This window comes from Erinaceus europaeus, chromosome 19 (assembly GCF_950295315.1).
Source record: "Erinaceus europaeus chromosome 19, mEriEur2.1, whole genome shotgun sequence".
In the NCBI taxonomy this organism is placed as follows: Eukaryota; Metazoa; Chordata; class Mammalia; order Eulipotyphla; family Erinaceidae; genus Erinaceus; species Erinaceus europaeus.
The window spans coordinates 1,620,938-1,645,806 of record NC_080180.1 but is presented as its reverse complement, the minus strand read 5'-3'; the positions used below and the strand labels follow the sequence as shown (position 1 = coordinate 1,645,806).

Sequence of the window (24,869 nt, the reverse complement as noted above, 5' to 3'; positions counted from 1 at the left end):
GACCTCCAGGTCTGAGAACCACTGAGACCTCCACGTCCTCTGAGGTTCTCTGTTCGTGCGCATGTGCTTGTGCGCCTGTGCACGTGTGTGTTTCTGCCTACTATTAATTTTTCCTTTTTATCACTTGTTCTGAGCCATCTCTGAGTGAGCCTTAGTAACAATGAATCTGTCCGTCTCTCCATCTGTCCAGCACTGGGCTGCCTGTAAGCCGGAAGTAAGCAAACTCTAGGACACTCCGGAACAAGCGCAGGGATCAACCCGAGGCTGGAGTTCCGCCTCTGGCAACTGTGATGGAAGGGCAGAGCCAAGGAGACCCACCATCATTTCAGGGAGTCTCGGAGCTGAGAGAGAAGTGAAGCAAGCTGGGCGAGCGCTGCGGGAGGGGAAAGTGGAGAGGGGCCTGGAGCTGCCCTGAGCCAGGGGCGGGGAGGAATGCACAAGATGGTGGGGGGGGGGGACGGGCTGCTCTTGGGAGGAGGGGGAGTGGGGAGGGCAGCTTCATGTCTCCAAAACTCTGGGCGATCCAGGGAGTAGGCACCTTAGGAGATGTGCAGCTGGAAAGGAGCTCAAGGCAGCTCAGAAGTCGGGAAGCCTGAGTCACTGCTGGTCCCTGCTGGTCCCCTCGGTCCCTCCCCCCGCAGGCTGACTCCCACTGCAACCTCTGCACACCAGAGCCACGCCTTCTCCCACCGGGCCGCCCTCCCTGGGGAGCAAGAGCAGCTAGAGAAACTCAACACGGGCACTGGGAGGGGTGGCGGGCCAGAAGAGGTGGCATATTTAGAGTTTCAAAGCTCTATTTTTAAAACCTCAGTTTGCTGCTGTAAAAATGCTTCCTTCCAACCAGTTTCAAAACAATTAAGATCTGAAAATTTCTCGACTGAGGCAATTTATTGAATTATAGTGAAGAGCATGTTTTATTCTAAAGCAGAAAGGGCTGGGAGATTGTCCATAAAAGAAATGCTCTGGGTGTTTGATGCTGCTCCCCTTTGAAAAGATCCCAACTTCCAGATTAAGATGGATAAGTAGGTTCCGACTTCAATGAGCAGGCCCTCTTTCCAACTGGATTACAACGATGAACAAAATGTAGAGGAGATAACAAAAGACACAGTTACATTCAAACAGAAGGTAGAATGCCCCATGACAAGCAGGACTCAGCTAGGAAGGTAGGTTCAACATATGAAAGTCCCTGTGTGTCCCATGGCTAGAACGATGGGAGAAAACACACACGATCATCTCAAGGATACAGAAGGAAGTATATATACACACATGCACGTGTCACGGAATACGACGCCCTTTCATGATTAAAACACACGGGAGAGAAAACTAGGAAGGAAAGAGAGCTGCAGCAGTAAGATACGGGACACTAGGAGAAACCAGCGGCTGACAGCACCGCCCTCAACAGTCAGACACTCAGAGCATCCCCTTAAGGTCTCCTGCCTTCCCAGCGGTACTGAGCAGCACTGGGAACCCTAGTGAGAGGACCAGACAAGAGAAGAGCAAGACAAGACTCCCAAATGTAAAAGGAAGCCCACACATACACAGGAAGCGTAACCGCACAGACAGAGATCCCAAAGAACCGAGCAGAAACTACCAGCGGTGACAAGCGAGCTCATCCGACAGAGATGAGCTCCCAGAAGTGGGCCGTTCAGAAGAAGGAAATTAGGGGAACCGCTCACCTGCACTAGCGTAAATGAGCTAGGAAGAGAGCTGAGCAAGAAAGACACACTGAAAACTACAAAATGCTACCGAGAAAACTTTAAAAGTTCCAAACAAATGGAAAGAAATCCTGACTCCTTAGACTAGAAGACTTAATATTAAGGTATCAATTCTCCCCGAATTTATTTACAGATTTAATGGAATCGCTGTCCAAACTCTAAGGGTCTTTGCTGCGGAAATGAGGAATCACACAGAGTAGCAAGGGAACAAAAACGTCCAGGGCAATACTGAGTAAGAACAGAGCTATCCTTTCTTCTGCACTGAGAACCCACTGTTCCTGGTGACCACTGCTCCCAGTTTATAGGAAAGACAGAGAATTTGAGAGAGGATGGGGAGAGATGGGGAGCGAAAGACAAGACACCTGCAAACCCCCCTAGAGGTGGGAACTGGGGGGTTCAAACTGAGATCCTAGTGTGAGTCCTTGAACTTTGTGCTATGTGCGCTTAACCAGGCCCAGCCCCCCAAGGTCAAAGCTATCTAAACATGGTGTCTGTCTTTCTCTCCCCATCTTCCCCTTCTCTCTCCATTTCTCTGTCCTAACAACGACAACATCAGTAACAACAATAACTACAACAATAAAAACAAGGGCAACAAAAGGGAAAATAAATATTTAAACATTAAAAAAAAGAAGACAAATGACAGCAGGAGACAATGCATTCCAAGGCAGGAGATCATAGGACTGCCACCCACTCAAACACACACACACACACACACACACACACACACACACACACACACACACGGGGCAAGGAGAGACCCTAATGGTTATGCAAAGAGACTCTCATGCCTAAGGCTCTGAGGTCTGGGGTTCAAGCCCCAGCACCACCCTAAGCCAGAGCTGAGCAGTGCTCTGGTAAAAATAAAACAATAGACGCGTGCACACACACACACACTCAAACTCACACACACACTCACTCACACTCACTCACACACACACTCAAACTCACACACACACTCACACACACTCACTCACACACACACTCACTCACACACACACTCACACACACTCACTCACACACACACTCACACACACTCACACACACACACAAACTCACACACACACTCACACACTCACACACACACACTCACACACACACACTCACACACACTCTCATTCACACACACTCACACACACACTCACACTCACACACACACACACTCACACACACTCACACACACTCACTCACACACACTCACACACACACTCACACACACACACTCACACACACTCACTCACACACACACTCACACACACACACTCTCACACACACTCACACACTCTCACTCACACACACTCACACACACACACACTCACACTCTCACACACTCACACACACACACTCACACACACACACTATCACACACACTCACACACTCACACACTCACACACACACACACACACACTCACACTCACACACTCACACACACACTCACACACATTCACACTCTCACACACACTCACACACACACACTCACACACACACACACTCACACACACACACACACTCACACACACACTCACACACACACACACACACACTCACACACACACTCACACACACACACACACACACACTCACACACACACATAAACAAGAGGCAGATCTGGTGGTGCTATCTCCTGGCGTCCCGTCCCTCTGCTCAAGTGGGGCTCAGCCACCCTGGAGTGCCTTGAGCTCACTGCACTGAGTTACCCACGTTCTGAGCCTCCACCGTGAGCCTTCCCTTTGCCAACAGATGGCTGGCCGCCTTTCCCGCATGTCCACTCACTCTCCACAAACAGCCGCAGACACTGAGCAGCTCAAAGTCACTGGCCCGGTGCTCCTCGCCGGGCGGAGGCTGCGCTGTGATCACGGAGGCCTGGCCGCCATCGAGAACCAGCGCTCCGCTTCAGGCCAGTCTCCGTGACGCAAAGGACAGAGGTCTATGGGGGGCAGCGTCCGTGACTTCTCCCAGAATTCCACGCCTCGCTGCGTGAAGAGGAAGAACAGCCCAGGCTGAGTGAGAGACTCCGAATGACGTAGCACATCTGGTTTTCAGCTGTGTCTGGGTGGCTACATGGAGATGTGCTGACTGAGCAGTGGCCCCGGGTTGCCGAATGTTCCATTTACCGGGATGAAAACTGCAGATTGTTCGCATCCCTCAGTGTGTGCGTGTGTGTGGGCATGTATGTGAGTGCATATGTATGTGTGTATGTGTATGTGTGCACGTGTGTGCGTGCATGTTTGTGTGTGTGCACATGCGCATGTGTGTGTTTCTGCCTACTACTGATTTTTCCTTTTTATCACTTGTTCTGAGCCATCTCTGAGTGAGCCTTAGTAACAATGAATCTGTCCGTCTCTCCGTCTGTCCAGCACAGGGCTGCCTGTAAGCCGGAAGTAGGGTAAACTCTAGGACACTCCGAGCAAGCACAGGGATCAACCCGAGGCTGGAGTTCTGCCCCCTGGCAGATGGTGATGGAAGGGCAGAGCCAAGGAGAGCGACCGTCACTTCAGGGAGTCTCGGAGCTGAGAGAGAAGTGAAGCAAGCTGGGCGAGCGCTGCGGGAGGGGAAAGTGGAGAGGGGCCATTGGAGCTGCCCTGAGCCAGGGGCGGGGAGGAATGCACAAGATGGCGGGGGGGGGGGGGGGGGGGGGGGGACGGGCTGCTCTTGGGAGGAGGGGGAGTGGGGAGGGCTGGGCGATCCAGGGAGTAACACCAGAGAGCATCTCACTGGTCAAAGAGATAGACTAGATTATCCAAGACAAACACCCGGGCGCTCTTTCTGGGCTTCAGAATGCACACGGCGGATCTAGAGAGGAACAAAGCTGGGGAGAGAAGGGCCATCTCGTTTCCTACCCACCGCCTCAGCTCGCTGCTGCGACAGTAAGAGCTTGTCACACAGCCAACTGCAGAACGAGCTGGTTGGAAGGACAAACCAACAAACGAGTAGAAGGAAGGAGAATGAGTATGAAAAGCAGGCAGTCTTCTCAATATTTGGTGCTGCTGCTTGCCCACCACGGACAGTCACCTGGTCGGAGGGGAGGGGAGGGGAGCCACAGGAAAAGGGGGGGGGGGGGTCAGGACTAGAACGCCCTGGGCTGAATTCCTGGCTGGGGCCCGGGCAGCCGCCCTCAGCACGCTGGAGGTTTCCTCAGACCCAGTCCTCTTCACCTGTGGGAGACGGGGGTCACAGCATCTACCCCCGTCCTGGACACAGCAGACCAGTAATTCTGACACCTGGAACAAGCCAGACAGAACCAGCTCTCGGAGTCACTCTGCAATTCCGAGTGGAGCCCACAGATGGGTGTTGCTAACCATGTTCACCATCTGGTAGCTTCCTGTTTTAAATAATTATTCTTGCTAACTAGGTGCCAAGCTTTCAGAATCACTGTGTGTTTGTACCCTCTAGATTTTGGTGTCCTTAGACAAAGCCCGATAGGACCAGCCATAGTTCAGCCCACAGACTTGATCTGAGGATTAAAAATAATGTTAGCGACGTTAAGAAAGAAAGACCCTTTCTACAGCGACAGCATGTGATAAATAATAAATCGTTGTTGTTAAACATTTCATTAATGCATTTATGCCGTCCATTTGCAGCTCTGCATCATCACAGCTATCGCAACAAAGCCCACACTGAGAATACAGATTAATCGTATCAGCCCCTTGCAGTAATAAATAAGTAAGACGGGAGTGAAACGATAGGGGCTGGAACATTCTCTTGCGAAGTTCGAGTGCATCGTTTGGCCTTGATTCTGCCCACCCTCTCAGTCCCAGAGGGCCGAAGGACTCGGAGGGGTCCAGGCTCCTGCATCCCGAGAGCCGCTGGCGCACGGGGAGCGAGTAGGGCAAGAAAGTGCCGGGTGCCCAGGAGAACGCAGGGTGGGCGGCCTGTTGTGCGCATTATGTTCTGCCTCCGTTCTCAGCTGTGCAAACACCAGTTAAGGAAGAAAAACAGCCAGCCATCTTTATCAGATCTGCAAACAGCCCACAGACTCCGTCAGGACCGACAGTTTAGCAGGATAAATAGTATTTGGATGACAAAATCTTCCGGCTGGTGAGAAGCCTGCATGAAGCTCTCTCCTTCCCTTGGAGATCATCAGATACCCAGCAATTACCATTTTGTGACAAACCAGGCCGCTCCAAGCCAAGGTCACAGGTAACAACGGCTGTAGCCGAGTTCCAGAGAGACCCGGAGCCGAGTCTGTTTGAGTCTGCCCCGTGCCACATCCCCAGAATCGGCTTCCCCCACAGAAGCCCGGCGTCGGCGCGTCAACACCGACTCGAGCTCCAGGCCAGAGGCCCGCTGCCCCTCGAATGAAGGAATTATGTGAGTCTTCTACCTGAAGATCAGGAACTAAACAAACACCTTCACTCCCACTGTTTTGTGCAACGTGGTACTGAAGTCGGAGCCAGAGCAGTTGGGCGACAAGGAAGCAAGAGATATCCGAATCGGAAAGGGGGAAATAAAGCTCTCTTACTCTGCAGACAACATGATGGCGAGTAGAGAACTCTGGAGACTCCACAAAAGTACAGACAGAATAGACCAATTCCGTGATGTTACAAAGCCAACATATTAAAGTCAGTTGTTTTTATAGACTGACCGCGAATTACCAGAGATAAAGCAAACTTCAGAAGGGAGGCTGACAGGAGCTTCAGACAAAAGAAACTGGAGACACGATAGAATGGAGACTCTCCTGCTCAGAAACTCGAAGGATTACTGTTCAATTAAAATGTCCGTCCTGGCCAGGGAGACAGAACAGTTATGCAAAAACGCACTTTCGCGCCTGAGGCTCCAAAGTTCCAGATTCAATTCCCACACCACCAAAAGCCTAAGCTGACAGGTGCTCTGGTTAAAATTAAAAATCAGAATCAAATGTTCGTTCTATAGATTTGATACAATCTGCCAGGCTTCCCACGGCAACTTTCACAGAAGCAGAAAGACACACAGGTCCGCATGGCTTCACAAGAGCACCGTGAAGAAGAAGAGCAGAGGCCTCGCACACTCCAAGTGGCCTGCCCTGCACAGGCGGCAGGAAACCAACAGTAGTGCTCATGGAGAGGGGAGAACTCAGAGACAAGCGCGCAGAGACAGGAGTGGAAACAGACCACTGAGCGAGAACAGCCTCCTCAGTGAGTGGCGTTAACAAAACACAAGAGTGAAACCCGGACACTAGCTTAGACCAGACTCAAAAATCAACTCAAATGGGGCCGGGTGGTGGCGCACCTGGTTGAGCGCACACATTACAGTGCGTAAGGACCCCGGTTCAAGCCCCCGCTCCCCACCTGCAGGAGGAAAGCTTCACGAGTGGTGAAGCAGGTCTGCAGCTGTCTGTCTCTCTCCCTCTCTATCTCCCCCTCCCCTCTCAAATCTTCTCTGTCGCTATCCAGTAAATAAAAGAAAGAGCAAAAAAGAACTTACTACAGAAGACTTATTGGGGCCAGGTGGAGGTGCACTTAGTTGAGTGCACGTGTTACGATGGGCAAGGGTCCAGGTTCAAGCCCCCATTCCCCACCTGCAGGGTGGAAGCTTTGCCAGTGGTGAAGCAGAGTTGCAGATGTCTCTCTGTCTCTCTAGCTTCCCCTTCCCTCTCTATTTCTGGCTGCCCCTGTCCAATAAATAAAGATAATTAAGAAAATATTACAAGAAAGAAAAAAAGAAAGAGGAAGGAAGGAAGGAAGGAAGGAAACTTACTGTAAAAAACTTCCTGGGGCCAGGTGGTGGCACACCTGGTACACCCCTGCAGGGGGAAAGCTTCACAAATGGTGAAGTGCTGCTCAGGTGTCTCTCCCTCTAAGCTTCTCTCTGTTCTATCAAGTTAAGTAAATAAAGTTTAAAAAAAAGATGAAACAAATAGGACTTCATGAAAAACTGGAGCCGTGCTTAAAATAAAACATCCAACAAGCATGGGCAAGTCAGCTCTGGTGCCATGGTGCCATGGTGCCATGGTGCCATGGTGCGTGCGTGCGTGCGTGCGTGCGTGCGTGCGTGCGTGCGTCTGTCTCTCTCTAAAAACAAGGCCCAGGAATAGTGAAAACGCACCCGTACGAGGCCCCACACTACACACACACACAAACACACACACAAGCTCTCTGACACCTGTCTCGGCAGTGACAAAATAAGCAAAGCCGAAAGTAAACAAGTGGGACGCTGCATCAGACTAAAAAGCTTCCACACAGCAAGGGAAACCAGAAAGGAAATGGAGACGCCCGCTGTGCGTCACGACAGGGGAGTAGTTCTCAAATGAACAGAGTTCTCACGACAGAGCAAGACAAGACAGAGGGTCTGAGCAGGCACTTCCCCAGAGAAGACGCCCAGTGGTCCGTCAGAAGGAGCGCCACACATCACTCATGAGCCTGGCGCCACGATCAGTGAGGACGCCTCCCACCCGGCAAAGTGACCATCAGCAAAAGAGAAGAGCTCCGAGGCGTCAGAGGGGACGTGAAGGCAAAGCAGCCTCTTGCATCCAGGGGCGCATGGAGATGGCGCAGTGAGCAGTGCGGAGGGTCCTCAAAGCGTCAGAAAGAGAAATGTGTGAGGCAGCAACCCCTCTTCTGAGGACACATCCACAGGAAACAAAGTCCTTACTCGCAGTGCACATGGATGGAACGCCCATGAACAGCGCCATGGCCACGGAAAATGAGATGTTTTGGCAGAAGGACTTTCACGCCTGAGGCTCCACGGTCTCGGCCCCTGTGCCACCATAAGCCAGAGCTGAGCAGCGCTCTGGTGAAAAAATCGTCGTCATCGCTGTGAAAGGCTACTCAGTCACAAACAAGAAAGTTCTTCCATTCGCACTGGCGTGGACGGCTGCGGGTGGCACTGTGCTAAGTGAAGTCAGTCAAAAAAGAAGCACGAGTACTGTATGCTCTCACCTGTGAAATCTAACGTGAATCAAACAAGTATCAGAGTGCTGGCTGCCAGACACAGAGGGAGAAGTGGGCTGGGCCTGGTGGAGTCCACCAGTGCGGGCGGTCAAAAGGTTCAAGCTTCCCTTTCTACATGGACAGACCCTCAGGGATGTGATGGACAGCATGGCGCGGTGGGGATGCCGGCGTCTGCATCTGAGAGCTGCTCAAAGAGTAGATCTTCAGTTCCAGCCCCCGCCTCCCCACCTGCAGGGGAGTCACATCACAGGCGGTGAAGCAGGTCTGCAGGTGTCTGTCTTTCTCTCCCCTTCTCTGTCTTCCCCTCCTCTCTCCATTTCTCTCTGTCCTATCCAACAACGATGACAACAACAATAATAACTACAACAAAACAAGGACAACAAAAGGGAATAAATAAATTATATATATATATATATGTGAGTAGATCTTCAAAGCTATTCACACACACACACACACACACACAGCTATAGAGGTAATGAATGCTGACTACTCCCCTGTGATAATGACATGAACCCCTTCATAACACTCCAGCACACTCAGCTGTTACCCTGCATGTCATCATTGCTATGCTCTGTCTCTATAAATTCAGGGGGAATGTTGGAGTGAGTGTCCAAAAAGCTTTCAAATAGAATCCACTGCCTAGGTGCACTGCTACCTCATATCCCAACCATGAAGATGGAAACAGAAGTTGGTGTGCAGATGGGTTAAAAATTGTAATTCTGGGGCCAGGCAGTGGCACCCGTGGTTAAGCACCTGCATTACAGTACACAAGGGCCCAGGTTCCAGCCCCTGGTCCCCACCTGCAGGGAGAAAACTTCACAAGTGGTGAAGCAGGTCTGCAGGTGTGTCTCTGTCTCTTTCTATCTATATATCTATCTCTCTATCTCCTCTGCCCCTCTCAATTTCTCTAACTGATACTACAAAGATTTTTTTTAAAAAACCTTTAAAAAAAGTTCTAATTCTGTGACTATGGTTCCCAGACTGTGTAAGTTAAAAACAGATCACAGAATGAACAAACAATAAAAGACTAACAGCAATTAGCTGATCGCAGTTTTTTAGGTCTGAGGACACATTAACAATGAGAATCAACCCAGGGCAGGACTGGCCATTGTGGTCATCTGCTGACGGCCCACGATGAATGGGGGTGTGCTGACCGGCAGGGGATGCCAGAAGCGCCAGAGACTTGGCACTGAGGGTCTATGCAGGAACCACTGGCATCTTAGTAAGCAAAGGCACACCATTATCATGATGCTTTTCTGCCAGTTATGTTCTGGTGAGCATTCATAATTCTCATTCTGAAGCAAGTATTTCGATTTTTCTGGTGCCATCAAGTGGTGGCATTACGAAGTGTTCTAAAAAGCTTCACACTAATGTGCTTTATCTAGGCAGTTACATCCAAAAGGAAAAATATCAGAGCAGGCGGCTTATAACTTGTTCCCACTTTAGGTCCCCAAGCCAAAGTGAGAAACAAAAACCTGGATCAAAGTGATATATTACAAACCACAACAATGAGTGGCTTCTGAGACTTGCTTTTCTCAATTCAGAAACCTTAAATGTAATAAGTCAAAATCATATTCCCAAACAGACATGATGGGCCTAGACCTCGAATAAATCCCTCTCTCCATTGTTACCCGTCATCTCTATCAGGAACAACAAAAACAGACCCCTTTGTGGGTCCCCATAGGACCTTGCCCTCAACTTTGATCAACAACAGCAGAGAATGTTCCATCCTCCAAATGGGAGGCTGGACAACAGACTCTATGCTACACCTGAGGAAGATGGGTCAATACTGAGGCAGCTTGGAACGTTCCTACTCATGACCACAGAATGTGAGCTCAGATCTACAGGGATGCAGAGGGCACATAGGCTCCTAAGCTGAATATGGGGCCCAGATCACATCCAATCAGTGGGGCTTACCGTCAACAATATTTATACCCCTTTCCCATATTAGGGAGCTACTACTCTCTTCCCTGATCCAGCTTTCTGGTCCTTTTCCAGCCATGACATCATCTCTCCAGACAATAATTAGGATCCATCTGCATATCAGATTTCAGGCTCAGGGGAAAAAAGCAGAAAAAAACACCTAGTATAGCCACAGACCCTTTGGAATAAAACTAAAATATGCCTACTAGCTATCTACAAAATGGAGACCTCCCCAACGCTTCATCTGCACTATTCCAGCCTTTAGGTTCATGATTAGTCAACAATTTGTTTGGCTTTGTATGTTAACTCTCTTTTCAGCCACCAGGTTCCAGATGCCAGCATGATGCCAACCAGACTTCCCTGGACTGACGATCCCACCAATGTGTCCTGGAGCTCCGCTTCCCCAGAGTCCCACCCTACTAGGGAAAGAGAGAGACAGGCTGGGAGTATGGATCCACCTGTCAACGCCCATGTTCAGCGGGGAAGCAATTACAGAAGCCAGACCTTCCACCTTCTGCATCCCACAATGCCCCTGGGTCCATACTCCCAGAGGGATAAAGAACAGGAAAGCTGTCAGAGAGCTGGGCAGTAGCGCAGTGGGTTAAGTGCAAGTGGCACAAAGCGCAAGGACTGGCATAAGGATCCCGGTTCGAGCCCCCGGCTCCCCAGCTGCAGGGGAGTCGCTTCCCAGGCGGTGAAGCAGGTCTGCAGGTGTCTGTCTTTCTCTCCCCTCTCTCTGTCTTCCCCTCCTCTCTCCATTTCTCTCTGTCCTATCCAACAACGACATCAACAACAATAACTACAACAATAATACAACAAGGGCAACAAAAGAGAATAAATCATATATATATATATATATATATATATATAATCAGAAAGCTATCAGGAGAGGGGATGGGTTATGGAGTTCTGGTGGTGGGAACTGTGTGGAGTTGCACCCCTCTTTTCCTATGGTTTTCTCAATGTTTCCTTTTTATAAAAAATATAAAAAAACTATAATAGTCAAGACCATAAAGCCATATCCAGATGGCGAAATCAAAAAGAAGTGAATGTAGAATTAAAGATTTTTAACGGGCTACTTGTTGGCACATGGGCACACATGCTCATCTCGCCAAGGCAGGTGTCTGCAAAACGCTCTCATCCCTGACATGTGCCCCAGGACCTGGACCGTCCCTTGCCCTCACCCCCTCTCCCTGTCCTGCTTCCTCAGAGTCCTTTATTTTAAGCTTATCTCACCAACTGCAGTAAGACAGCAACTACTATCAGAAATAAAGTCTTTCCAACTCCTCTCGCACACGTACACACACATACTATTAATAGGTTTTTGGGATTTTTTTTTTTTTGGATTCCCCAAAAATAAGTAGCACATGTGAAATCTGAAATTTAAAACTACAAATTGAGGGAGCCGGGCGGTAGCGCAGCGGGTTAAGCGCAGGTGGCGCAAAGCGCAGGGACCGGCGTAAGGATCCCGGTTCGAGCCCCCGGCTCCCCACCTGCAGGGGGGTCGCTTCCCAGGCGGTGAAGCAGGTCTGCAGGTGTCTGTCTTTCTCTCCCCCTCTCTGTCTTCCCCTCCTCTCTGCATGTCTCTCTGTCCTAGCCAACAACGACGACAATATCAAACAACAACAATAATAACACCAATAAAGCAACAAGGGCAACAAAAGGGAAAATAAAGAAAGAAAATCTTTAAGAAGGCCACAAACTGAAAAGGCTTGTTCTGCCACAGCCCTCTTCCAGCAGAACTGTGGCGGCACAATGATTCTTTTACAGCCAAGTGTCACGGGGACAGAGACTGAGAGAGGACAGCGGTCTGACATCGCTCGGACCCTGACTGGAGAAGGCCCAGAAGGCAGTCCGACTTAGAGGGGCCCCACTGCCCCCCAGAGTTCCGGGCCGGGTGGCACCGGGGAGCTGCGGCATGAGGCCGAGAGCTCCAAGGAGAGAGGACGGGACTGACTCGTCAGTGGACATGAGGGGACACTGGTCGGCTGCCCTGAGCACACGCCACGAGAGCCCAAGTGTGTGACACCGAGGCCTGGGGACGGGACGGGACGGGACGGGACGGGACGACGCCACCGCGAGGAGCTGCTGTGGGGACGGGAGGGAGAGGGCCAGTAACACAGCGGCTGCGGTGTCCCCAGAGGTGCCGCGCGCCAAGGCCGCAGACGACAGTTTTCCCGCAAAGAGAATCACCGGGAAGAGGGCGCCGACCTGTGACGGGTGTGACAAGGTGTCCGGCCGCGACTCCACGGCCGGCGCCGCAGTCTCTCCTCTGCTCCCTCCCGCGCCCGCCGCAACGGCAAAGGCGGAGAAGAATGCGATGCGGCGGCGGGCGGCGGCGGGGAAGGGCCGGCGGGCAGGGGCGCTGCGCGGGCGGCGCCTCAATCTGCTTCTCTCAGCGGCGGAGTCCCGCAAGAAGCGCGGTGCAGGGAGCGGCGGAGCGGGAGGCCGGGCCGGACTCGGGGTCTCCACACGCCGAGGGAACGTGAGGGAACGTGAGGGCAACTCTCCGGACGGCCAGGAGGCCCGAGGCCCAGGCAGGGGGACGGGGTCGGGTCGGCTGCTCGGCGTGTCCCCGCACCGGGCCGACCGGGCCGCTCGCCGGAGCCGCAGTTCGCCTGCACATCCCCGCACCCCGCCTGCGCATCCCCGCACCCCCACAGCGTCCCGCACCCGACAGCGTCCCGCACCCGACAGCGTCCCGCACCCCCACAGCGTCCCCGCACACCCCCACAGCGTCCCGCACCCCCACAGCGTCCCGCACCCCCACAGCGTCCCCGCACACCCCCACAGCGTCCCCGCACACCCCCACAGCGTCCCGCACCCCCACAGCGTCCCCGCACACCCCCACAGCGTCCCCGCACACCCCCACAGCGTCCCGCACCCCCACAGCGTCCCGCACAGCCGCAGCGGTCAGGGAAGCCGTACCTTGGACGCCCTCCAGGAGCAGGTGGACGCCGTCCCTGTAGAAGCCGGACGCGGCTGCGTACTCGGCGTCGTCCTCCTTCCTCAGCGCCAGGCTGACGAGCTCGGCGGCCGCCTCCAGGTAGTCCGTGTGGCCGCGCCCGGCCTTCCGGCTGCCGGGGAAGCGGCGGCCCTCCCGCTCCTCCTCTGCTCCGCTCTGTTCGCCCGGCGGCGGCGGCGGCGCCGAAGGAAAGGCCGAGGAAAGGCCGAGGCTCCCGGCGGGGGAGCTCCGGTCGGACGCCATGCCGTCGTCGGGCTCGGCCGGAGACTCCGCGTCCACGGAGACGGGCGCCCGGTCCGCGCCGCGGGAGAAGCCTAGAGACACGGGGCGCCGTGAGCAGACGCCAGCCGGACACGCACGCCACGTCACCCCTCCGGCCGGCCGGGCGGCAGCTCTGGAGACGCTCCGGGACCGGTCCGCTCACACGGAGCGCCTTGCCTTTCCCACAGCACGGCCGGGGCCCTCGGCGCGCCACAGCCACAGCCACAGCCACAGCCGCAGCGCCACAGCCACAGCCACAGCCGCAGCGCCACAGCGCCACAGCCACAGCGCCACAGCGCCACAGCGCCACAGCACCACAGCCACAGCGCCACAGCCACAGCCACAGCGCCACAGCCACAGCCACAGCCACAGTGCCACAGCCACAGCGCCACAGCGCCACAGCCACAGCCACAGAGCCACAGCCACAGCGCCACAGCCACAGCCACAGCGCCACAGCCACAGCCACAGCGCCACAGCCACAGCCACAGCCACAGTGCCACAGCCACAGCCACAGTGCCACAGCCACAGCGCCACAGCGCCACAGCCACAGCGCCACAGCCACAGCACCACAGCGCCACAGCCACAGCCACAGCGCCACAGCCACAGCGCCACAGCCACAGCCACAGCCACAGCGCCACAGCCACAGCGCCACAGCGCCACAGCCACAGCGCCACAGCCACAGCCACAGCCAAAGCGCCACAGCCACAGCCACAGCGCCACAGTGCCACAGCCACAGCCACAGCGCCACAGCCACAGCCACAGCGCCACAGCCACAGCCACAGCGCCACAGCCACAGCGCCACAGCCACAGCCACAGCGCCACAGCGCCACAGCCACAGCGCCACAGCGCCACAGCGCCGCACTCAGAGGCCTGAGAGCCCGGGCGGCAGGTACCAAGAAGCCACCGCGACCGCACTGCATTCCGCAGCGGCCGGTCTCCTGTCAGTGGTGCGCATCCTGAGGCCTCCCTGAGGGAGCTGTGGGCTGACAGAGACGGATGCTCCGTATTGTTTCCCCTCAACTCCGGGCCGGACTGACACAGCACGAACAGCACCCCTCCCATCCCATGAGGGGCCGCCTGCCACACGGAGGGACGCGGCCATCACGCGCCCCTTGTGCGGCGCAGGTGACACCGCACAGCCCAGCCCGCCCCCTTCATGTGACTTTGCTCAGCAGACACGGAGAAAGTAGACTGGAGGATTTTAAACAGTAAGACTCATTACACCTTAGTGACTTTTATTTTTAAAAACTTCTTTTCTGGGGCCGGGTGGTTGAGCACACATGCTACAGTGCGCAAGGACCCAGATTCGAGTCCCGGTCCCCACCTGCAGGGGGAAAGCTTCACGTGTGGTGAGGCAGGGCTGCAGGTGTCTCTCTGTCTCTCTCCTCCTTCTGTCACCCACTTCCCTCTCCATTTCTGGCTGTCTCTAGCTATAAGTAAAGATCATAAAGATCATATATATATATAGGGGGTCGGGCGGTGTCACAGCGGGTTAAGCGCACATGGCGCGAATCGCAAGGACCGGCGTAAGGAGCTCCGCACCTGCAGGGGAGTCGCTTCACAGGCGGTGAAGCAGGTCTGCAGGTGTCTCTCTCTCTCTCTCTCCCTCTGTCTTGCCCTCCTCTCTCCATTTCTCTCTGTCCTATCCAACAACAACGACATCAATAACCACAACAGTGTTAAAACAACAAGGGCAACAAAAGGGAAAATAAATAAAGCTTTTAAAAAAAGATTATATATATATGGAGGGCCCCTAGTTGGGGAGTCCTGGGATTCCCACACAGACACGATGAGCCTAGACCTCGAACAGATCCCTCTCTCCATTATCACTGCTCATCTCCATTAGAAACAACATAATGGGACCCCTTTGGAGGCCCCCATAGGACCTTGTCCTCAACGTGGATCAACAATGGTAGAGACTGTTCCATCCTCCAAAGGGGGGTTGGATAACAGACTCTATCTATCACCTGAGGAAGAGGGTCCTGAAATTGGCACAGCTCAGAATGTTCCTACTAACGACCACAGAATGCGAGTTCGGACCTACAGGGATGCAGAGGTCACACAGGCTCCTGTGCTGAATATGGGCCCTAATCAAATCGATGAGGTTTACAGTCAACAATATTTATGTACTTTTCCCATATTAGGGAGCTACTCTCTTCCCTGATCCAGCTTTCTGGTCCTTTATCCAGCCATGACATCATCTCCCCAGACAATAACCTGGGTCCACCTGCATATCAGATGTCAGGCTCAGGAAAAAACTAATAAAGTCATGGGCCCTTTGGAATATACCTAAAATAGGCCTACTATTTCCAAAACGTAGACACCAAATCTTCATCTGCACTATTTCAGCCTTTAGGTTCATGATTAGTCAACAATTTGTATAGCTTTATATGTTAACTCTTTTTCAACCACCAGGTTCCAGATGCTACCATGATGCCAACTGGACTTCCCACGACAGACAACCCCACCAGTATGTCCTGGAGCCCCGCTTCCCCAGAGCCCTGCCCCACTAGGGAAAGAGAGAGACAGGCTGGGAGTATGGATCCACCTGTCAACACCCATGTTCAGCGGGGAAGCCATTACAGAAGCCAGACCTTCCACCTTCTGCATCCCACAATGACCCTAGGTCCATACTCCCACGGGGTTAAAGAATAAGAAAGCTATCAGGGGAGGGGATGGGATACGGAGCTCTGGTGGTGGGAATTGTATATGTTTTGTTTATATATATATATATATGTTTTGGGGGGAGCTGAGGAGAGAGCATAATTGTTCTGCAACAGACTTTCCCACCTGAGGGTCCAAGAATCCAGGTTCAATTCCCAGCACCGCTATAAGCCAGAGCGGAGTACTGCTCAAAAAGAGAAAGGGAGAAAGAAAGAAAACATTTTTAAAGTCCTAAGACAAATACTAAGAGAACTAGCACTGCTTCCGATTTGCATAGATCTTATTGATGAAGATAGTTACATACCGACATCTTTTTTCCCCTAGAACTCTTCACCTGCACGATTCCACTGCTCACAGTGGGCTCCCCACACACACCTCGTCTCTCAAGAGAGAGGGAGAGAAACAGAGGGAAGGAGAGACAACTTAGAACTGTGCTACCCTTGTGTTATGACCCCTTGTGGTGAGCGGGGGCTTGAACTGGGTTCCTCACACATGATAAACTGCATACCCCACCTAGGGGGCTACTTCCTGATCCCCTCTGAGGTCTGTTTTCTAACGATCTTGTGTCTGTTTATTCACTGCTGCCAGGGCTTCATGGGGTTTCACACCTGCACAATTCCACTTCTCTCGGCAGAAAGACACTGCTCATGAAGCCTCCCTCTGCAGCCTCCCTCTGCACGGTACTCCCGTGTGGTGCTGCCAGAGGCCAAAGCCTGGCTCGAGTCGTGATAATGTGTGCCCTCTACCAGATGAGTCACCTCCCAGTCCCCAGGGTGGTGTTTATGTTTACGACAGAGAGAGAAAGATCCGAGTTCTGTTCATCTCTGGCACAGGGCACAGGGATTGGACTGGGGACTGGGGTGCCGGCCCTACTCCTCCCAGGCCTGCATCTGACATTTGATTGTGACATGGCTCATATCTAACCTGTTCTCAGCCTACTAGCCTATGGTGGTCTGGCTGAAACTCTAAGGTTAGACAGACAGACAGCTGAGAACAGGCATCCCCAGAGCTTTGCAGGTCTGGACAGTGTGAACAGTGTGCTCTGACACCAGCCCAAAGCTGCACACGTGATGGTCTCCTCGCTGCGCCGCCCCAGGGAACAGGACTTTCTCCCGGTGAAATTCCTGCTCCTGTTCCATTGCAATCGTCGGCCTGTGTGTGCCCCAAAACGCCGCTGGCCAGAACTGGGAGACAGTGTAGGGCTGCACAGAGGCCACAGAGGCACTCTCTGACCACAGCTGGGCAGTGCTCCTCTCTCAAAAACAACTTTATTTGTGGCTCCAGGTAAAACACTCTCCTGCCTGAGGCACCGAAGTCCCAGGTTCAGTCCCCGGTAACACCAAAAGTCAGAGTTTATGAGGACTGGGGACCTGGTGGAAAAAGGCAGAGGGGGGAAAAAATCATTTGGTTGGTAGTGGATACGATGCACAGCCGCCTGTCACAGGAAAGTAAGAAACCTTCTTATAAATCATTATCCCCCCATGCCCCAGATTCCAGGCTGCTCTCCACCACACTAGGAGAGGGTGCAGTGCCGTGGTATCTGTCAGTCACTGGGAGGGGGTGCAGTGCCGTGGTATCTGTCAGTCACTGGGAGGGGGCGCAGTGCCGTGGTATCTGTCAGTCACTGGGAGGGGGTGCAGTGCCGTGGTATCTGTCAGTCACTGGGAGGGGGCGCAGTGCCGTGGTATCTGTCAGTCACTGGGAGGGGGCGCAGTGCCGTGGTATCTGTCAGTCACTGGGAGGGGCGCAGTGCCGTGGTATCTGTCAGTCACTGGGAGGGGGCGCAGTGCCGTGGTATCTGTCAGTCACTGGGAGGGGGCGCAGTGCCGTGGTATCTGTCAGTCACTGGGAGGGGGCGCAGTGCCGTGGTATCTGTCTGTCACTGGGAGGGGGCGCAGTGCCGTGGTATCTGTCTGTCACTGGGAGGGGGCGCAGTGCCGTGGTATCTGTCAGTCACTGGGAGGGGGCGCAGTGCCGTGGTATCTGTCAGTCACTGGGAGGGGGTGCAGTGCCGTGGTATCTGTCAGTCACTGGGATGGGGGCGCAGTGCCGTGGTATCTGTCTGTCACTGGGAGGGGCGCAGTGCCGTGGTATCTGTCTGTCACTGGGAGGGGGCGCAGTGCCGTGGTATCTGTCAGTCACTGGGAGGGGGCGCAGTGCCGTGGTATCTGTCAGTCACTGGGAGGGGGCGCAGTGCCGTGGTATCTGTCAGTCACTGGGAGGGGGCGCAGTGCCGTGGTATCTGTCAGTCACTGGGAGGGGCGCAGTGCCGTGGTATCTGTCAGTCACTGGGAGGGGGCGCAGTGCCGTGGTATCTGTCAGTCACTGGGAGGGGGCGCAGTGCCGTGGTATCTGTCAGTCACTGGGAGGGGGCGCAGTGCCGTGGTATCTGTCTGTCACTGGGAGGGGGCGCAGTGCCGTGGTATCTGTCAGTCACTGGGAGGGGGCGCAGTGCCGTGGTATCTGTCAGTCACTGGGAGGGGGTGCAGTGCCGTGGTATCTGTCAGTCACTGGGATGGGGGCGCAGTGCCGTGGTATCTGTCTGTCACTGGGAGGGGCGCAGTGCCGTGGTATCTGTCTGTCACTGGGAGGGGGCGCAGTGCCGTGGTATCTGTCAGTCACTGGGAGGGGGCGCAGTGCCGTGGTATCTGTCAGTCACTGGGATGGGGGCGCAGTGCCATGGTATCTGTCTGTCACTGGGAGGGGCGCAGTGCCGTGGTATCTGTCAGTCACTGGGAGGGGGCGCAGTGCCGTGGTATCTGTCTGTCACTGGGAGGGGGCGCAGTGCCGTGGTATCTGTCAGTCACTGGGAGGGGGCGCAGTGCCGTGGTATCTGTCTGTCACTGGGAGGGGGCGCAGTGCCGTGGTATCTGTCAGTCACTGGGAGGGGGCGCAGTGCCGTGGTATCTGTCTGTCACTGGGAGGGGGCGCAGTGCCGTGGTATCTGTCAGTCACTGGGAGGGGGCGCAGTGCCGTGGTATCTGTCAGTCACTGGGATGGGGGCGCAGTGCCGTGGTATCTGTCTGTCACTGGGAGGGGCGCAGTGCCGTGGTATCTGTCAGTCACTGGGAGGGGGCGCAGTGCCGTGGTATCTGTCTGTCACTGGGAGGGGGCGCAGTGCCGTGGTATCTGTCTGTCACTGGGATGGGGGCGCAGTGCCGTGGTATCTGTCTGTCACTGGGAGGGGGTGCAGTGCCGTGGTATCTGTCTGTCACTGGGAGGGGCGCAGTGCCGTGGTATCTGTCTGTCACTGGGAGGGGGTGCAGTGCCGTGGTATCTGTCTGTCACTGGGAGGGGCGCAGTGCCGTGGTATCTGTCTGTCACTGGGAGGGGGCGCAGTGCCGTGGTATCTGTCAGTCACTGGGAGAGGGTGCAGTGCCGTGGTATCTGTTTGTCACTGGGAGGGGGTGCAGTGCCGTGGTATCTGTCTGTCACTGGGAGGGGGTGCAGTGCCGTGGTATCTGTCTGTCACTCCCTCTTTCCATCTAGAGCCTCTACCTGTCTATCACTCTGGAACAGCAAAGCCCTGACAGAAAAATAAAGACACTTTGTTAGAGATGTTGGACTTGAAATTGCATATTATTTTCTCACATGCCGCAAAGCAATAGTCTACTGGATTTTTCTAGCTGTCGAAAACACTTTAAACCATTAGTAGCTTGTGATCCCACGGGTCAGGGTCTGTGAGACTAACGTAGACTCAGCCGCTTACTTCATGCCAAGCAAAGCTGCTCAGGGGAAAACGGGCTACCAGCAGCTAAGCTCAGACAGCAAACCAGCTACAGACACTGCTGTGACACTCTTGTCAACTGTTGCAGGCCCCCACCCCACGTCACGAGACCCCCAAGAAACACCTCATCTTATTCCCTAGCAGCAGCGGAATTGACTGGACCCACAGTCTCAGCTGAGACTCAAGGGGTCTCACAGAAATCTCAGTTCTGATCTATCTGTATCCAGAAAGTACTTCAAAGTGAAGCTTTACAGTGGATTAGAAAACAAACCGCCGTCTTGAGAAATGCAGGCTCTGAGTATCCCGATGCAAGTTTATTTCTTTAAATCAGCAGGGAGACAGACGGAGGCTTTGTGAATGTGCTGGCCCGTCCCTGTGAGCGCAGGCGGGAGGACACACTGTCAGACCCCGCGTCCCGCTTCCCGCTGGCCCTGGCGTGGCCTCATCTGGCGTGGCCTCATCTGGCGTGGCCTGCCTCCCCTCTCGGACAAGAACCAGAGACCCGAAGGCAGCAGGGCAAAGCTACGTACACTCCGTCTCTCGGCTTCTGAAGCACAGAAAACCGGTGACTTGGTTTCGCTTCCTTTTCCCTTTCCAACCGGACCTTGCTAGGCAAGGCCGTGGTGCGGAAGTCGCGGTAGATATGGGCGGGGGTGGCACAGACTGTCATGCCGAGGCTCTCAAGTCCCAGGTTTCACCCTCTCCGGCACCAGCACCGCAGCTACAAGCCAGGCTGAGCAGCGCTCTGGCTTAGCTTAGAGGAGGGCGGGTGGGAGAGGAGGCGGAGGAGGAGAGTTAAGAAGGAAAAAGAGAGGGAGGCGGGCGGTGGCGCAGCGGGTTAAGCGCAGGTGGCGCAAAGCGCGGGGACCGGCGGAAGGATCCCGGTTCGAGCCCCCGGCTCCCCACCTGCAGGGGAGTCGCTTCACGGGCGGGGAAGCAGGTCTGCAGGTGTCTGTCTTTCTCTCCCCTCTCTGTCTTCCCCTCCTCTTCCCATTTCTCTCTGTCCTATCCAACAACGATGGCAACAATAAAAGAAGGACAACAAAATGGAATAAGTAAATAAATATTTTTTTAAAAGAAGGGAAAAGAGGTAAATCTTAGATAATAAGAACTCAAATTAAATCAGAAAAGCAAAACCATCAAAATACCTAGGGTGAAAGGATGATAGTAAAATAATTAAACACATACGCCACACAAATTATTTAAAATAACTAAACACATACGCTACACAAATCATTTCCTTTTCAAGTCTCCAATTCTAAAGACTTTTTCCAAGTAAGCAAGCAAGCAAATGGAAAGCAGCAGGTCTGGATGAGGACTCCTTAGATGCTGCCTGCAAGAAGCAAAAAGAAACTAAAAGACTCTGACTTAACCTTTTTGGAGGACAATTTGATAATGCCTATCAGGTGCAAAATAAAAAATAAAAAGTCAGCAACATTTGCCCAAAGCAAACCAAAAACAGAAACAGCCCAGGATGTACTAAGAGCTACATATAAGGATGCCCAGCACAGAAGTCTGGGGAAACGTGTACTTAGCGCGCTTCTTAACAGCAGGAGGTCATGGGGACCATCTCTGACAAAACGTGACTGGGCTTGAGAGCTACAGCAGACAGGAGAATGCTTACTGGCAACACTAACGGTCTGTGATGCCACACTCAAAATATCAAGCTCTGGGGGGGGGGGGGGGGGAGATACTGGTTATGCCAAGAGCCTCTCCTGCCTGAGGCTCCAAAGTCCCAGGTTCAATCCCCCACACCACCATAAGCCAGAGCTGAGCAGTGCTCTGGTAAAAATACATACATACATACAATCAAGCCGCAAAGGGATACATATACACTATAATTCTAATTAAAAATCACAAGCACACAGCTTGTTAGACACCACACGTCAGCAGTCATTTCTCTGCTGAGAGTGTGTGGATGGGTGCGTCTCAGAGAGATCGAGAGAATCTCTTAAGGATCTTAGGAGAAGTAGCATGGCTAAGTGTGGGGTCTGCTTGAGAGTGAAGCTTTGCTGCACATGAAATCAAGCTCGTCTGAACAATCGGCACCCAAGGGTGATGACGCAGACCGGCTCAGAAGCTCTTCCTCGCTCACTCGTGTCTGCACGGTGGGCGCTGGCAGACCTGAGCAGCGCGGGCACACGTGGGCACACACGGGCACACGCGGGCAGGCGGGCAGGCAGGCTGCTGGGACCTGGCTTACCCTCCACCCTTACTCCACCTCCTGGACACAGGGCCTGCCCAGCCACTTGGGGTCACGGTCCTTTTGGTGCCAAGCTACCTGGCAGCATCACCTGAAGCGAAAGCCAGCTGGGGAAACCCCGCAGAGAAGGACGTGGGAGCAGCGAGGAGGGCAGGACAAACCACCGCCTGTCTGTGGGGCTGGGCCAGCTGAAAGGGCTCTGGGCTGGCGTGAGGACAGGCACCTCCTCCAGCAGCGCCCCCCCAGTGGAACCCAGCTGTCTTCTGGAAGGACTGGGGTGGCAGGGGCGTTAGAGGAGTTGCGGGTTCCCTGGGCATGCTGCCTCTAGGCTCCTGAGATATCACGGGGCTCCGAGTCTGGGCTGTTAGATGCCCCAGGCAGCTGGATACAAAGCGGCCGCAGATGAGGGGTTATCTGGCATCCCACCTCCCTTCAGCCTCGCCCTGTGTGCTTTGAAGTGTTTGGAGCAGGGCAGCGGAGTGCGACCTGTGGAGGAGGCTGTCACTGAAAGCAGGCACCAGGGGAAAGGCGGGGCAGCTGCGGAATAAATGGTTCTACTCCGCTAGCACAGACCCGAGTGAAGGCCGTCTGCAAAGAGAGACCCGCTTCCTTTGGAACAACTGGTGCTCTCTCATGGTGGACTATATATAAAAACAAGGCCTGGTATTATCCGGCAGCTTCCGTGAGCCTGAGGTTCAAATACTGCCGGCCAGCCGATGGGAATCCCACGAGGTGTGTGGCAGCAGAGCAGGGTCACCCAGAGGCCCAGCACGGGCTCCATCACCTACCTCCACTCAGAGACCAGCCCTCCGCACCGCGCTGCCCAGTAAACACCCAAACCCGAAACACGATGCTAGTTAAGATGCCTCTACTTGATTACCTATTCGTCATCTCATGAGAGCTCCTACTGCCAAAAGGAACCATTACTTTTATAGCTCCCATTTTTAGGACGTCCTTGGGAATATCTCCATCTATTGGGGAAGACAGAGCAGGCTCAGGAAACACATCAATCACGCTGGCGAGCCCGACGGCGCCACCCCGGCAGCAGCAGCAAAGCCCTGTGAGTCGGCAGCCCTGCTGCCTAAGAACTTCTGATCGGCTCCTCTCCGTAGCCCCCTCAGCACGGCCGGCCCATCCCCAGCACACCGCGGCCCACGCGGAGCCTTCTGCACCGACCTTCTACACCTTCCTCCCCAAAGCACTGGCTCTCTCTCTCCCTCTCCCTCTCCCTCTCCCTCTCTCACTTATCACTAGATACAAAGAGAAATTGAGAGGGGAGGGGAAGCTAGAGAGGGAGAGAGACAGAGACACCTGCAACCCTGCTTCGCCACTCGGGAAGCTCCCCCTGCAGGTGAGGACCAGGGGGCTTGAACCCAGGTCCTTGCACACCGTAGCGTGGCCACTTAACTAGGTGCACCACCGCCTGGCCCCAGGCATTAGCTCTCTCAACTTCAAAAGAGAGTTCTGAACGCCAACACACAGCTTGACTTTCCCCAACTCCGATTCTTAACCGGAAGTGAGGAATTCCCTGATGCCGCTGCTAAGGTTCCTCCTGGGCTGAGGACGTGGTCCCGCAACGTGACGTGATCTGGGCTGCGGTTCCTCCCACTGGGCCCTGAGGGTCTCACAGCCAGGACTGTGCTCCCCGTCCCGGGCTTCTTGCGAGGCAACATTCCTGTTCTGGGCCACTGGTCCTTTCACACAAGATACACACAATGACATGTTCTCTTTTCTTTGCTTAAGGAAGACTGTACTTTCATCCCCCAACCCAATTAAAATCCAAGCAAGAAGGGACAGTGCACAGGGGCTAAGTAGGTAAGCAACAACAGGAACTTCAAACTGTTAGAAACCAGAAAGTTCTGAGAACTCATGAGGCATTTTTCCCAACAACCAAGTAAGGACACTCTATCTAACATAATGCGAGGGGGCCTGGAATAATCCCAGGAGACAGACTCGGAGGTCTCATGGTGCCACCTAGTGGTCATGACACGAATTTATTTAAATTAAAATGTTTAATACTTTATTCTAGTAAGAGATACAAAGAGGCATGGGGTGGAGGGAAGGAAGACAGAGCCCTGCTCGGCTCTGGCTGAACCTGGGGCCTCAGAGCCTCAGGCAGAAGGGTCGTTTGTAGAGCCATCTGTTGTCTCCCTGCCCTAAAATGACTATTTTTTTTCCCCTAAAGTAACTTTTACTGAGCCTTTTTTTTTTTAAAGAAATTTTTTTAAATCTTTTTTTTAATATTTATTTATTCCCTTTTGTTGCCCTTGTTGTTTTATTGTTGTAGTTATTATTGTTGTTGTCGTTGTTGGATAGGACAGAGAGAAATGGAGAGAGGAGGGGAAGACAGAGAGGAGGAGAGAAAGACACCTGCAGACCTGCTTCACCGCCTGTGAAGCGACTCCCCTGCAGGTGGGGAGCCGGGGTTCGAACCGGGATCCTTCTGCCAGTCTTTGTGCTTTGCGCCACCTGCGCTTAACCCACTGCGCTACCGCCCGACTCCCTTACTGAGCCTTTCTAAAGCCCCTCGTCTCCTCCTCCAC

General features: G+C 53.9%; 1 protein-coding gene across 13 annotated transcripts in view; it reads right to left on the bottom strand.

Moving 5' to 3' along the window:
- Positions 1–24,869, bottom strand: part of RPS6KC1 (ribosomal protein S6 kinase C1) — a 237,226-nt gene that overhangs the window by 180,711 nt on the left and 31,646 nt on the right. For 11 of the 13 annotated variants that reach the window (XM_060178417.1, XM_060178418.1, XM_060178412.1 and 8 more), the window contains one exon: positions 13,435–13,785. The exons of the other annotated variants lie outside the window; for them this stretch is intronic. In XM_060178417.1, the coding sequence (XP_060034400.1) occupies positions 13,435–13,714 (280 nt within the window). In that variant the 5' untranslated portion in view covers positions 13,715–13,785. The remainder of the gene's footprint in view (positions 1–13,434; positions 13,786–24,869) is intronic. 13 annotated transcript variants of the gene reach the window in all.